The 16771-nt window shown below is 34.8% G+C and overlaps 2 protein-coding genes across 4 annotated transcripts in view; both read right to left on the reverse strand.

Annotated features, from left to right (window-relative positions):
- Positions 1 to 16771, reverse strand: part of LOC127880903 (E3 ubiquitin/ISG15 ligase TRIM25-like) — a 285579-nt gene that overhangs the window by 34650 nt on the left and 234158 nt on the right. The gene's annotated exons all lie outside the window — the stretch shown is intronic.
- The window catches only part of LOC127880899 (neuroglian-like), a 136238-nt gene continuing 129730 nt past the window's right edge, over positions 10264 to 16771 (reverse strand). For all 3 annotated transcript variants that reach the window (XM_052428385.1, XM_052428384.1, XM_052428383.1), the window contains exons 24-26: positions 16511 to 16531; positions 15078 to 15410; positions 10264 to 12285 (exon numbers count right to left, since the gene is read on the reverse strand). In XM_052428385.1, the coding sequence (XP_052284345.1) occupies positions 12132 to 12285; positions 15078 to 15410; positions 16511 to 16531 (508 nt within the window). In that variant the 3' untranslated portion in view covers positions 10264 to 12131. The remainder of the gene's footprint in view (positions 12286 to 15077; positions 15411 to 16510; positions 16532 to 16771) is intronic.

The raw sequence follows: 16771 nt of genomic DNA on the forward strand, positions 1-16771 counted from the left end.
TACTACTTAAAAGTATCCCAGGTACTTTTAAGTATACTACAATATACCCCTGGTATGGAGAATTTACTTAAAGGCACCAGGGAATACTAACAATAAATTGATTGTTGAAGGCTATATTTTTTTTTTGAAATTTATTATGTTCATATCACTACGTCAACGTGTCTACGTCTACGTGTTACTCCCGAGCGATTAATTCTGACTATAACTGGGAGGTACTGTCAAAAAAAAATTATATTTATGTATACAATCAGTAAATGTATACAATCAGTCAAGTGGCCTCTATTTTAGAGAAACTTATACTCGAAAAAGCATGGTGATGGAGAATTGTTAAAAAAATTGTTTCGTAATATTTTAGTTCATCCGATTTTTTGTGCGAATACAACTTGGGTATAGTCTATTATTAGCCAGGTACATTTAAGTATATTTTCCGTAACTGGGGTATATTGTTTACTTAAAACAAGCCGACAATAACCAATCGAACAAAATAATAAAATTTCCTCTAATATTGCCCCAAAAAGTATGATACATAGGTCAGTCAACCATTTTTTGTCAATAAGTTTTTTTTACAAATTCATAACTTAGTAAGACTATGCAAGGACATGCAGAAATCTTCAAAATATCTATTTAACAGCCTTTTTCAGTTAATTTACAGTTTATTTGATTTCCGGTCTTTTCTTCCCCTGGACGTTTCTCCCCTGGTCTTTTCTCCTCCCAAACCCTAGTCTTTTCTCCTCCCAACTTTTTTTTTTATTATCTGTATATTTAGGTAGGAGAATATTTATGAAATGATCAAAAGATGTTGTTTTTCACACCTCCTCAATATGTATATATGTACTTCAGACTGATTGAACTGTTTGATGTCACATGTATGATTGATCTGGAACACTGGTGGTTGATAATTAAATAATATAAAAAGGGTACAAATATTTAAAATTTCATTAACTGTTTTACAAAACTAAAAATTGTTTTTGATGTATACCATAATATTGTGAGTAAAAATTGATGATTTGAAATAAAATAAAATAATTAGAAATTGTGTTGTGTTTCTGTTTATGTTTAAAATATATTTAAACTTTCATTAAATGTTTTTCAAAACTAAACATTGTTTTTGCTGTATACCATATTATGAATAAAAATTGATGATTTGAAATAAAATAAAATTAATTAATTTGTAATTCGGTTGTGTTTCTGTTTTATGATCAGTTAAAATTAGCTAAGATGTCGATTGGCACATTCTTTCAAATAAACAAGGATGATACATTCCAAAGGATGACACATTCTACCCATGTAATAAAGCAAGAATTTTTCACAAGAATGTCTTAGGGATTCACACCTGACCATTTCCACATCCTGTCCATATCCTACCCAGTCCAATTGTCATGAAAAAAGTTAGTTTTGATTTGACTTTCATTGCTTCATGATCAATTTTACATTTATATTTTACAGTTTGGAAATATTTATATTAAATTCAAAATTAATAATCAATATTCCAAATTTGGGTTGCTACACATTTAAATCACACACTTATTTTAGCAATTTATTTCAATTTCTATCATTCATTGTGTGATCTAAATCTTTAGCAGTTTAACTCAATAACAAGGGACAAAATTGTCACAAAACCAGGTTTTCATTGTGAAAAAAAAATCTGATAAAGGGAGAAAACTCAAACTGAACTTTTGAAATGACAAAAAAAAATTAACCCCCTTTGTAAGTTTTTTTTTTTTTTTTAAATCTATTTTTAGTCGTGGCGACCTTGACATTGGAGATATTGACGTGAATCTTTCGTGGGACACACCGTCCCATGATGGTGAACAAATGTGCCAAATGATTTTAAAATCTCACAATGAATGACATAGTTATGGCCAGGACAAGCTCATTTATGGCCATTTTTGACCTTTGAACTCAAAGTGTGACCTTGACCTTGGAGATATCGACGTAATTATTTCGCGCGACACACCGTCCAATGATGGTGAACAAATGTGCCAAATGATTTTAAAATCTGACGATGAACGACATAGTTATGGCTCGGACAAGCTCATTTATGGCCATTTTTGACCTTTGAACTCAAAGTGTGACCTTGACCTTGGAGATATCGACGTAATTATTTCGCGTGACACACCGTCCAATGATGGTGAACAAATGTGCCAAATGATTTTAAAATCTGACAATGAACGACATAGTTATGGCCCGGACAAGCTTATTCCGCCAGCCCGCCAGCCAGCCAGCCAGCCCGCCAGCCAGCCAGCCCGCCAGCCAGCCAGCCCGCCCGCATTCGCCAATCTAATAACCAGTTTTTTCCTTCGGAAAACCTGGTTAAAAATTATTCACTTGAATAATCTAGTAACTTTTTGCATTTCGTACATAAATTCTTTGGCATAATAAAAAGAAGCTTAGAATATGTTAAACACAAATGTACATACTTAATTCAAATTAATGTATTGATTTATTTTGAAATATAATTCTTAGTTACTTTATTGTTAATAATTTTTAAGTATTGGCTAACAAGTCTATTAAAATGTTAAAAAAAGATACAACATAATAAAACTAAATTTCAAATAAAGACTGTTTAAATAAATTTAACATTATAATGTTGAAATGACATAAACACACTCAATCTATTTAATTGTCAAATAATGAAAATGAAGCAATGATAAACTTCCTTTCTCTGATGAGCTTGATTGATCACTGATTGAAATAACATTGATAATTCAATCAGTGACTAATCAAGTATATCAATCGAGGTGTTAAAAGTAGCAGATTAATCCCCCAGTATAAAATATGCTGGGAGGAGAAAAGACTAGGGTATTAGGAGGTGAAAAGACTAGGGGGAGAAATGTCCAAGGGGGAGAAAAGACCAGGGGGAGAAAAGACCGTACACCGTTTATTTAGTAAATAAGATTGCATCCATAAAATATGATTTTTTTACGTCAATTTAGTAAAATCTTATCTTAAACTGAACCTGAATAGTAAAAAATAAGTTTATAATAGGTAAAAATAGGGTTGGATAGGAAGAAAACACTTTTTTGTTCTTATTACTGAGTAAACTGTTCATTTTGTAATAAAAAATCAAATTAAAGAATGGTACTCAGCTCTCAAACCAAATTCTTATAACAAGAGCACCGCCTTGCGGGTGCAGACCGCTCATCTATTTTCTTTTCAAAGGTGAAGGGACTCTTATTTTCAATCACAAAGGAGGGAGGGGTGGAGTGAAGAGGGGTTTATAGTGTGGGGTTGTGGACATTTATTACATTATCTTCCAAAAAAGCGAAAAAAAAAAAAAAAAAAAAAATAGGGGGCGGGGGGAGGGGGGGGGGGTTTGGGGGGTGGCGGGGGCGATGGGGGGTATTTTTTGGGTGCGATGGTTGGACGATATTTCAAACATAACCGTTTAAAAAAAAAAATGGGTGGGGGGGGGGTTATTTTGTGATGGGGGTGGTGGTAATTTGTGAGATGAGATTAAAAAAAAAAAAAAAAAAAAAAATCAAAAAAAAAAATTGGGGGTGGGGGGTGGGGGGGGGTGGGGTGGGGGTATAGTGTGAGGGTGTGGTGGTCATTTGTGAGATGATCTTAAAAAATAAAAAAAAATAAAAATAAAATTAGGGGGGGGGAGGGCGGAGGGGGGGAGGGGGGGGAGGGCACGGGGGATGGTTTGGGTGGAGTCTATTGTGGTATGTCAGGTAAGAGTAGTTTCGTCAAAGTATCAATCAAATCTAATCATAAATAAAGAAGTTATGGCAATTTTAGCAAAATTTAATAATTTGACCTTGAGAGTCAAGGTCATTCAAAGGTCAAGGTAAAATTCAAAAAAGGGCCATAATTCCGTAACAATGACAACCAGAGTTATGCAACTTGTCCTTTTACTGTACCCTTAGTTTGTGAGTGTTCCAAGTATGAAAGCAATATCTATGATACTTTAGGGGTAGAGTGGACCAAAACATAAATCTTAACCAAATTTTCAATTTTCTAAGTATAAAGGGCCCATAATTCCGTCCAAATGCCAGTCAGAGTTACATAACTTTGCCTGCACGGTCCCCTTATGATAGTTCATAAGTGTTGCAAGTATGAAAGCAATAGCTTTGATACTGTAGGAATAAAGTGGACCTAAACACAAAACTTAATCAAATTTTCAATTTTCTAAGTATAAAAAGGGCACATAATTCTGTCAAAATGCCAGTCAGAGTTACATTACTTTGCCTGCACAGTCCCCTTATGATAGTTAGTAAGTGTTGCAAGTATGAAAGCAATAGCTTTGATGCTTAAGGAATAAAATGGACCTAAACACAAAACTTAACCAAAATTTTCAATTTTCTAAGTATAAAAAGGGCACATAATTCTGTCAAAATGCACGCCAGAGTTATCTAACTTTGCCTGCCCAGTCCCCTCATGATAGTAAGTAAGTGTACCAAGTTTGAATGCAATAGCATTGATACTTACTGAGAAAAGTGGACCTAAACGCAAAACTTAACCAAAATTTTCAATTTTCTAAGTATAAAAAAGGGCACATAATTCTGTCAAAATGCACGCCAGAGTTATCTAACTTTGCCTGCCCAGTCCCCTCATGATAGTAAGTAAGTGTACCAAGTTTGAATGCAATAGCATTGATACTTTCTGAGAAAAGTGGACCTAAACGCAAAACTTAACCGGACGCCAACGCCGACGCCGACGCCAAGGTGATGACAATAGCTCATAATTTAAAAAAAAAAAATAGATGAGCTAAAAATGATTAATATATCTTTACTTATGATCTGAGAGTCAGACAAAGATTTGCCATCAACAGAACACTTTAAACCCAAATCCTTTACCTTTCCACACTTGCCTAATAAACTTGTAATATACCACAGGTGGTAATTTAGGAAGTGTTTTAATATTTTTGGGAAAAAAATGCTTGATTGACATGCCTTTATTGTGGATGAGTTTGTACACTGTCAACAAAGCCTATGGGAGATTGACCAGAGTAAGGCTTGATTGGTCATTGTCAGCTCGGGTACTACTTACATGTACCCCGGGTACTCTTAAGTATACTTACATGTACCCCGGGTACGGTCAATATACTTTACCATACCAGGTCGATATAAGACTATACTCCATTTGTTTTCCCGCCCAAATCCGATATCGTAAAACACACTACCTTTTATCTTAAACAAACTTCTCTTTTGAAAAAAAACTGCATCAATATGCTTTTTGAGCATGAGTTTTGATAATATATAGGCCATTTTACAGAAATTTGACATAAATGTGAATATAATTAATTTTAAAAAATGGCCGACAATGACCGATTTAGCGTTAAATTTCCTGGGTACATTTAAGTATATTTACCGTACCCAGAGTACATGTAAGTATACTTAAGAGTACCCAGGGTACATGTAAGTAGTACCCGAGCCGACAATGACCAATCGAGCCAGAGTAAGTCTTTACTAAAAGGGCTACATTTTGATACATGATTACTGCAACCAGGGACCTATACAAACAATTTGTATGTATAGGTCCCTGTTGCAACATTTCTGTCTACAAAAAAGTGTGCAAAGCCAATGAGTTTTACAATGCAGCCAAAAATGTGCTCACACATAAAAACATAATATTTATTTGCTATGGATAATGCCTCTTTAAAATTATTGAGAATTTAAGTACAAAATTAGAATATATTCATAACTGTAGAGATACATGACCTCTGCATTCATATCCATAAATGCACATGAAATGTTAATTCTACAAGCATATTATAATTACAATGTCATTGTGACAACTGAGTAGCAACTACAAGTAGCTGGCAAAAACAACTTTTTACTGTCTCTCTTATTTTTTGGATAAATAAAAAAGCATTGCTAATAGTTCTTTTATTTATTACAAAAAGAGATATTTTGTACAAATAATGAAAAGAGAGACAAATTACAAACATGAAAAGGTTTCATATCATAACTTTAAGATATAAATGATACATGCATATTACCAGTATGTTATTTAACATGATATTGGTATGTAAACATAGTCAATATTGAACAAAGATATGCAAATTTTAACAATAAAACTATGTTCCGTTTTGTATAATAAAAGATTTATATTAATATAATACGCTGTAAATAAATCTGAACAGAAGTGTGACGGTATTATAAAACAGCTGTTCATATATGAATAAAGAGAATAACAGGTTACTGCCCTTGTTGTGTAATTGTGTCTTGTTCTGAGAAAACTAGGCATAATGCATATACATAAAGTGTCGTAACAGATTAGCCTGTGCAGTTTCTAATCTGGGACGACATTTAACGCACATGCATTATGCCAAGTTTTGTCAGAACACAACTAAAATATATCAGGTAAGGCTTAGACTAAAAGAACGTTGAGGATTGCCAAGCTGTTGTGTTAGTCATGCCAAGCCTGAAATATTTCAAAACGACAGGGCAGTAACCTTTTTTTCTGTTAGATCAATTCTTTTGACTGAAACCCTGATCTACAATAATGATGCTTAATAACAATAAAGCCAAGTACAAATGTATCCTCCATTCTTACAATGACTTTCTGCAAACATTTAATATTTATTGAGGCACATATTGGTCTTCGAGTATATTGGGAAATGAATCTTTAAAATGACATAGTACATAAATTAGAGTTACAAACATGCAACTTAAATGAAACAATGTTGGTTTGTTATGAACATGAGGTGGATATCTTCGCAACTCTCAAAAATGAGTATAATCAAAGGGAAACTACACTATCAATATTAACTTGAACAGATTATCTAAAAGACTTTAAAAAAATCAAATTCTAATGTTAATGTTATTATTTTTCTTTCTTTAACAGTATTTTCTACATACACACACATATATATATTGCACACATCTACTTATAAATCATTCTCGTTTGTTTTTGTTTTTTCATAAAGGTTGGTTTTCAGTTTGAACTTCAATGGGACTCATTTACAGTTTTACAAAATAAGCATTTAAAAAAGTGTCATAGATTAAAAAAGCAACTATGTATTATTCAAACCATTTAAAGAAATTTCCATGGTAAACATTTCTTTTTTTTATAATTATGTTCCTTAATGTATAATTATCAATCAAAATCTTACAAAAAATGTGTTTGTTATGCTGTCAATTGATAATTCATTCAAAATATGTATTTAACAAAAAGCTTTTAATTAAACTACTATACAAATTCAAAAGTCTGCGTGATGTGGTAAAATTTTAAGCTTTGCGCCCACAGGTCCTGTGTTCAAACCCCATGGAAGGCACATTCGTAATATTCAATCCATTTCTTGTTATAATAATTATTCAAAACATTCCAAATATAACAGTTTTGAAAGAAAATTCATTCAATGACATATTTTCAAAAATATGAAAATCTGTGGAAAAAGTCCCTTTAATATTGAGAATAAAGCACACAACTGTTGGATCTGCCTAAGGCTTCAATTTTGCACTCAACTCTCAATAGGCATTCATTTTCAGCGTTTCCAAATTATCGGTACATGAAGTTTAAGTAATTCTATGTTTAAACCTGATATATGTAGAACTTTTTTTATTATATCCTTTAATATGACAGTGTTAAAGTTTCAGAGGGATTTTGTTATACAAGTTTTGCTATAAACATCTACACAAAATATATCAGCAAAAATCAATCAACTCAGTGACTTTTTCAATTGCTTAGAACTTACTATAACGCCACTATAGTCTCTGGTACACAAGAATTTGTCGACAAGCATCAGGCATACAAAAATTGGCAAACAAGCAATGTAAAAAGCATCACACAGATATCAAAAGAAATGTATATACTTCCTTAATAAAACTAGTAAGACTAACTATATTCTGGTTGTATGTATGTGTTGATATGTGAAAGATGTGTGACCAAAAATGTATCACCACCAGTGATGTTTCACCCCCGCAACACATGTTTAGACACAGACATATCCACTATGTATTCTACAGAAGACAAAAACACAGAGGGCCTTAATTCAGACAAAACTGGTTGCAGTCACTACTCCTTTCTTTATGTTCATCTACACATTTAAGTAATTCAAATGTGAAAGGGGTATATATATATTATAAAATGGGAATAAACACATAAAGGGACATAATTATGCCCAAAAAAAACACAGCTCTTTTTCCTTTCTTTACAAGTATCTGCAAAAAAGTCATTAAACTCTGAAAGTTTAAGCGTTATCCACCCAGTACTTAAAAATGAATTAAAACGCAAACTTATGTAATGATGGACATGTGCAATCCTTAATGTCTGTGGGGTACAATAAAAAGTGAGATTCTCTGAAAACATTGTGTCCATAAATTTACATTAACATGCTCTGTGACCCCTATGTACACACTATTAATAAAAGTTTAAGCTGCAAAAATTCTAAACTGAACAAAAAATATAATGAAAACATATTAAAATCTTATAATGGGCATGTATAGCATGGGTACATAATGATAATGATTTATTACAGACGTATAGACCTATAGAAAACATATCTTGTCAACAATAAGTACATACAACATTGCATAAATAAAATTATTCATTACATCCCTAAGTGTTATTGACCAATAAATGCATTTGCCAAGCACTTTGCATGATGCCTTAAACTTTAAAGCAAAGAAAGACCATATATAACCATGTGACATTGAAGTCTAACTTCACATGTACACATACTGTTGTATATAGAACAATATGAAACTAACATTAAACAAAAGATGAACAATCAAATAATATAATCAAAGCACTGAAAGTACTGGTGGATTATTGACATGAAATCTCACAACGTGGCCCTGATTCAAAAGGAAACTAAGTTCATTTAGAAAAACATTCAAGTTTCTGAACCCTGTCTTCGCCACTGCGATGTTTAGTGTGTTACTAGTCTCGGACCAGCTGGTGAAGAACACGTATTTTACTTACGCGCGTTTGCGTGCTGCTGCATACACAGAAGAGGCTTTTGTGGCACGCTCATGTAAATCTTTATTTTGATTTGACCATGTGAGCTAGTTTTTGACCCCACAAGACCCAGATTCGAACTAGTTCAAAGTATCATATGAGGCAAATTGACCAAGTATCATGAAGATTGGAATGTTAGATAGACTGAACGTTAAAAAATAATTGGGTTTGTCATTTTGTTACTACATATCCTGAAAAAGAAAAGCTTAGCAAGACATTGTGTACATGTTAACCCCGCACTATTTGACAACCTATTCACCGTTAAATAACGGAAATAGCCGATATGATCGGCTATTTCCGTGCATTTTCATATCGGCTATTTCCGTGCATTTTCAATGCGCATGTACTAACATTTTCACAACACCCAATCAAATTGCGTTAACAGAGAGTTAAGTTCTGCGGCGTAGACAGAAGTGCTCCGAAGTTTGCAGTAATATGCAAATTAGGCTGAAGATTGGCTACTGTGTATTATTGCCGCTTTGCGTCAATAATCCAAAAACCAATGTTGTTGATTGACTTTATCCCATAATTTTGACATGGAATGTTTTTGCATACTAAAGTAGGTCACTCATAAACATCTGATATCATGTTCAGTTAAAACAATCATGCACACTACAGGTAATATATTTGTATGTTATTGGTAATATTACATGAAAGACTATGATCTGTAAACTAAAAAATTGTATCAATGGAAGAATACATGTACTTTTAAGAGATTTGAAAACAAGAAACAAAAATGCACTCTTCACACCTTTAGATGATACAAAAACAATGTTCAGCAAGATACTGTGTTAAATACATGCACATGCCCCCATTGGTAGCCTTGTCAGTATTGATTTGTGGGTCCATTTGAAAACGCCCAAATGTAGGTCAGTGTTAAGGTAACAAATATAGGTGGCGTGGATATGTTGATAGTGTTCATAGACAACATCCATGCACGTTTACAAGCTTTGTAGCATATATGTGGCGTGGATATGTTGATAGTGTTCATAGACAACATCCATGCACGTTTACAAGCTTTGTAGCATATATGTGGCGTGGATATGTTGATAGTTTTCATAGACAACATCCATGCCAGTTTACAAGCTTTGTAGCATGCGGTATTAATATTAAGACAAAACGCATCTTTTTAGGTAAACCAAGACATTGGACTTTCTTTGTAAGTCTTAATCCAACTATAGATCATGGTAGGTGATGTTCGTGTGTATAGCTTTAAAGAATTATTGATGCAAGACAAAATCGGTCATTTTGGGTTAACCTCCTACGGACAGAAAAAGTGACACAGGCCAATCACTATGTACCTCCAAGCCTCTGTACATTATGCGGGCATAAACACAGGAATTGGACATGTTCAATCTGTAAAACATATTGATATGTGCTTCAAATTAAAAAAAAGCACAAAGCAATAACAGTATTACAACCTTTCACATCTAGCACCAGCAAGAAATAAAACTGAAACAGACAAAAACTGAAACAATGTCCCCAGGCACTTTGTGCTCAAGTGAACTAACTTATTACCATTAGCATAACAGTTATTATTATTTATGTATTTTTCAGGAAACAGCAATAATGTAAAAGGAAAATAATTCAGACTTTAAAATGCAAGAAACAACATATCTTACACTTTTTTTATATCAAGTATATGCAAGTTTCAAATTTGAAAATGTATAAAAGCGCCATATTTATGTCCTGTATCAAACAGCAACTAATGGTAGTTTTAAACTGATAAATTAACGATTAACAAAAACATACATACAGATGACTTTATTTATCCTATACTATACAACTTACAGGATTAACAAATAATTTTCATATCAACAATGGATGAAACTTTCTCAGTTGTTTTGGCATTATACGCGCCATACACTAATTAGATTAGTTGTTATTTTTACTACTGCATTTCAAGGCTAGTTTGCTTTAATTATGAAACCAGGGCAGAAATGAGGCATCATTCTCAAGCGTTTTTCTTTCAAATCATTCAATTTTCCCTAAAATAGTTTTTACACTTTTTGTTCATCGTGTTATTCTGTGTGTTATGTATAACCCACATTTTAACAAATTGTGTTAAAATGCAATTCGAAACAAACAAATCACAATTACATAGAAGTTTTTAACTTCCTGTTCTTTTGAGCACAAGGATAAATAACAAACATACTTTAAATAAAGTCAAAAATATAATTTTGATTTGTTTGTAAATCTTATAATTCAATTTTTTTATGGATTCTAGTACAAAGATTAAGAGAGATCAATCTTGAAATCTTTCTAACAACATACAAAATAACAGATAAAAAAATATTATGACAAAAAATGTCACCTAACCTCGATGACTCACATTTCCTTAAACTTACTAATGTTGCTACAATAACTGTACAGAACAATTCCAGAACACAAATCTAATCAGTAAAAAATTGCAGTCTTTAAAATAAAATAGAAACTCGCATACAACAAAATGTAGAGTGTTCACATACATGGATGAATTATATTAAGCGTGAATACATAAATAATATTGTGTAAGTTAATATATAGCACTACATAAACACATGTTGTTTGGGAATTCGAAGGAATAGAAACCTTATAACCAGTATAAATAGCAAGCTTGGACTTAAGCATGGCTAAAACTCCAAAGCAATATCCATGTTATCATTTTAATAGCTACTGAAAATGTTAAATGACTATAAACATTTAACTTCAACCTAATGCAAGACGTTGGAATGTATATTTCAAAACCTATTAATCTTTAAATATGAAATGCAGTCAACAGGACAACTACAAAATTGCACCCAAAGATATGTGCACCTGTAGACACACAGATTTAAACACATAAAACTTAGACATGGTAAGTGATCACCAAATTCTGTACAATCCAATGAAGAAAAATACAATGCAGAAGTATGAATCATCAAATAAATCTATGCTATGCCACGAGTGGCAGGATACTCATTGAAGCCTATAAATCTCCCCTTTACCCTTTGCATGCTGGGAAATTTGTCGTCTGCTAAAATGTCGTCTGCTGAATTTTAAAAATTAGCATTTTCTTTGATTTTTTTTCAAAGAATACTATCAGAATAGCAAACAGTTCGGATCCTGATGAGACGCCACGTTCTGTGGCGTCTCATCTGGATCAAAACTGTTTGCAAAGGCCTTCAAAATTCGGTTCCAGCACTGAAAGAGTTAAGGTTAATCTATGCTATGCCATGAGTGGGTGAGGTAATCCTTAAATCCTACAAGTCGGTGACAGATCTAGGTTTATGGAGAGGTCGAGGGGCCGGTATAGGTGCTCCCCGCTTATCAAACTTGGAGGCCTCCTCCTGATATTCCCCGTAACCCCGTTGGTCGTCCCGCATGGAGACGCTGTCTGGGTCTTCTGGATCACTCCTGGTTAAAAAATAACACATGGTTATGGAAATATTGTTATTGTACAGATATCAGTATGGAATACAATTAAACCTTTACCTCTCTGATACGAATTAATTAAATCAAAAACCTTCTAATTCAAGTTTTCAAGGCTTTTTTTCCAAAACTTTGGTACTGATCAGCAGCAAAAAGCATAAAAACAGAACAGACTTCAAGCTACTTGCAGGCTGTTCTGGTTTTATGGTAGTTGCACAAAGCCATTTTACTTTTCTTCTTTCTGAGTTGGAAAGGCTTACATTAAAACATAATCTGTTTTGTTAAGTGTTGCGATCATGTTAAATGGAGGTGCATTAAAAACGAAATACGGATAATCCTCTAGAAACAGATAAACAACATTAAAATTTTACATGGAATGTTAAATAAACGCTGTGATGTGAAATAAGGTCAAACCTTGTTAACATTTAGAAACACATTATCTATGGCTTTTAAATACCAATATGGATGTCTAGAACAGATGAAGAACATCAACTGTATCATGAAAAAATGTGTAAGTGTCTATTGATCGAATGAATTGCGCTTTCTGCACCTTAACCCATTCATGCCTAGCATCCTGAAAAAAGGACATTGCAAACAGCGTAAACCCAGATGAGACGCCGCATGATGCGGCGTCTCATCTGGCTCTACGCTGTTTGCTTAAATGAATTTCTGTAAGAATTGTTCTAAATATAGAAATAAATATACTAGACATCCCTAATTTTGGAAATACGTGTATCCAACTTAGAAGGATGGGAGAGTCCACTGGGCATAAATGGGTTAATATAAAGTTAAAGCTGCAAACTTGTGTACAACTCATTGTATCATCTATTAGAGCCGTGCTCAGGAAAAATGGGACTTAATTCGTTTGTGTAAAATGTATTCCCAGATTAGCTAGTATAATCCACAGAGGCAAATCAATGAGGACTCTTTCTAAACTGGTTTTTGCTAACAAGAGTATTTGAACAGAAAATACCATAAAAGCAGGTGTTGTCCCTGGATTATCGAGACTCTACTTTACACACATGCAGTAAGCTCCATATGTGTTGTCCCTGGATTATCGAGACTCTACTTTACACACATGCAGTAAGCCCCATACGTGTTGTCCCTGGATTATCGGGACTCTACTTTACGCACATGCAGTAAGCCCCATACGTGTTGTCCCTGGATTATCGGGACTCTACTCTACACACATGCAGTAAGCCCCATACGTGTTGTCCCTGTATTAACGGGACTCTACTCTACACACATGCAGTAAGCCTCATACGTGTTGTCCCTGGATTATTGGGACTCTACACACATGCAGTAAGCCCCATACGTGTTGTCCCTGGATTATCGGGACTCTACTTTACGCACATGCAGTAAGCCCCATACGTGTTGTCCCTGGATTATCGGGACTCTACTTTACACACATGCAGTAAGCCCCATACTTGTTGTCCCTGGATTATCGGGACTCTACTTTACACACATGCAGTAAGCCCCATACGTGTTGTCCCTGGATTATCGGGACTCTACTTTACACACATGCAGTAAGCCCCATACTTGTTGTCCCTGGATTATCGGGACTCTACTTTACACACATGCAGTAAGCCCCATACGTGTTGTCCCTGGATTATCGGGACTCTACTCTACACACATGCAGTAAGCCCCATACGTGTTGTCCCTGGATTATCGGGACTCTACTCTACACACATGCAGTAAGCCCCATACGTGTTGTCCCTGGATTATCGGGACTCTACTTTACGCACATGCAGTAAGCCCCATACGTGTTGTCCCTGGATTATCGGGACTCTACTTTACACACATGCAGTAAGCCCCATACGTGTTGTCCCTGGATTATCGGGACTCTACTCTACACACATGCAGTAAGCCCCATACTTGTTGTCCCTGGATTATCGGGACTCTACTTTACACACATGCAGTAAGCCCCATACGTGTTGTCCCTGGATTATCGAGACTCTACCTTACACACATGCAGTAAGCCCCATACGTGTTGTCCCTGGATTATCGGGACTCTACTCTACACACATGCAGTAAGCCCCATACTTGTTGTCCCTGGATTATCGGGACTCTACTTTACACACATGCAGTAAGCCCCATACGTGTTGTCCCTGGATTATCGGGACTCTACTTTACACACATGCAGTAAGCCCCATACTTGTTGTCCCTGGATTATCGGGACTCTACTTTACACACATGCAGTAAGCCCCATACATGTTGTCCCTGGATTATCGGGACTCTACTTTACACACATGCAGTAAGCCCCATACGTGTTGTCCCTGGATTATCGGGACTCTACTCTACACACATGCAGTAAGCCTCATACGTGTTGTCCCTGGATTATCGGGACTCTACTCTACACACATGCAGTAAGCCCCATACGTGTTGTCCCTGGATTATCGGGACTCTACTCTACACACATGCAGTAAGCCCCATACTTGTTGTCCCTGGATTATTGGGACTCTACCTTACACACATGCAGTAAGCCCCATACTTGTTGTCCCTGGATTATCGGGACTCTACTTTACACACATGCAGTAAGCCCCATACTTGTTGTCCCTGGATTATCGGGACTCTACTTTACACACATGCAGTAAGCCCCATACGTGTTGTCCCTGGATTATCGGGACTCTACTTTACACACATGCAGTAAGCCCCATACGTGTTGTCCCTGGATTATCGGGACTCTACTCTACACACATGCAGTAAGCCCCATTTTCCCAGAGTGAGGCTCATATATTTTATTTAATCAGTTCAATGCAAGAGTAAAGATGCTTTACCTATCGGGGTGTATACGTGTGCGCTCATCATCCCTATGATTGTCATCATTGTCGTCATCATCGTACTCCCTGTAAGAGTCCCTATCGTGATCCCTGTAGTCATCATCATCTCTGTAGGAGTCTCTGTCCCGGTCAGAATGATCCCGGTCTCTATCCCGGTAAGAGTCGTGATCCCGGTCATCATGATCCTGGTAAGAATCCCGGTCCCTGTCAGAGTAATCGTCATGGTCACCACCATCATGGTCGTCATGATTGCGGTCGTATCTATCATAGTCTGCACCGTTCGCTCCTTTCAGATATTCCTGTTCGTCCATGCCACCAGGGTCTTTGTACCTGCCACAAATATTTTGCTGGGTCGAGGAAAGAATTTTGGCATGAACAAGGCATCATAAAATGTTGAAAAAAAAAGTTAACATGTACAAATAGAAGTTTTTAGATTGAAATATTGTATCTTTTGAATAGAGTTTTCAAGAGTGAATATGCATATTTGTCAGTCAAAAGTAAGCAACCTGGCTTAGAAATCAAACTTGTGTAGAATGAAAGAGGTTTTTCAAATTGTTATTACTACAGCATCATTAAATACAGTTATTACAGTATCATTATTTTATATATAATGATATATAACAAGCAAATTCGTTGAATTGATATCCCCGCAAAATAAGTTTTGTTTATGAATGGGTGCAAATCCGATGATGTATGGTATACATGTAGTAATAAAAAATAATTAGGTGTAGGGTAATTGTTTTTATGAATTGCAATTATCCTCATTGATATCTATACACCTATGAAGTTTCAATGTGATATATTATACAGTTTCTGAGATATAGCCCTAAAAAGTTTTGAAACAGACGGACTGACAGACAGATGGACAAAGCCAATTCTATATCCCTCTGCCTTTAGAGGATGATAATTATATGATCTATAAACACAATTCATTGGTCTAGGCATTAGTCAGCAATTATGATGTTCTGTGTTTGCATCGAACAACAGTTCTCAGTACAAAATGATGTTGGGATAACAACACCCTGAGGCGTTTTTAACATTACTTGTACTTGTGTAATTGTTGCTATGATAATTATTTTGAAATTGCAATTTTAACTGTTGGCTGTATTTCTGGCTGTATTTTTTTATACTTGGTGATTAAAAGGTCCTGATAAATATTTCATATTACCAGTGAATACCACATGATATTCTTTCGCCCACTTGTCATTTACTGTATACATGTAATATACCTGAGAAAATTGCGACTTTATAATGACCAAAAGGTAGTCTTAAGATGTACGATCATAATATTCTTCACAGTTTATTTTAATCATATATTACAAATGCACACATAATAAGCTAATAAACTATTGGTGAATGAAAAGATGGTCAAGAAAACACGGTTAAGGGGCAAAATAATATTTTTGAAACTTTTTAAAGTAAGTACTTACTTGTCCTTCTTATATCTTGGCCTGCAATTAAAAAAAAACCATTTGATACATATTCCGGTACTAAAACATTTTTTTTTAAACAAAAACAAATTTCTGCCTAACCTCCATTGTACAAAAACAATACTGATAGAAGGGGAAAGTATTGTGTAAAATGTTGCATAGATAACCATTTGTTAAAAAAAGAACAAAATGCAAACTTATGTTATAATGTTACTCTTAAGGATTTTTAAGCACAAATGTTTGACTGTTTCTCTTGTAAAC

This window comes from Dreissena polymorpha, chromosome 5, assembly GCF_020536995.1.
Source record: "Dreissena polymorpha isolate Duluth1 chromosome 5, UMN_Dpol_1.0, whole genome shotgun sequence".
Classification (NCBI taxonomy): domain Eukaryota; kingdom Metazoa; phylum Mollusca; class Bivalvia; order Myida; family Dreissenidae; genus Dreissena; species Dreissena polymorpha.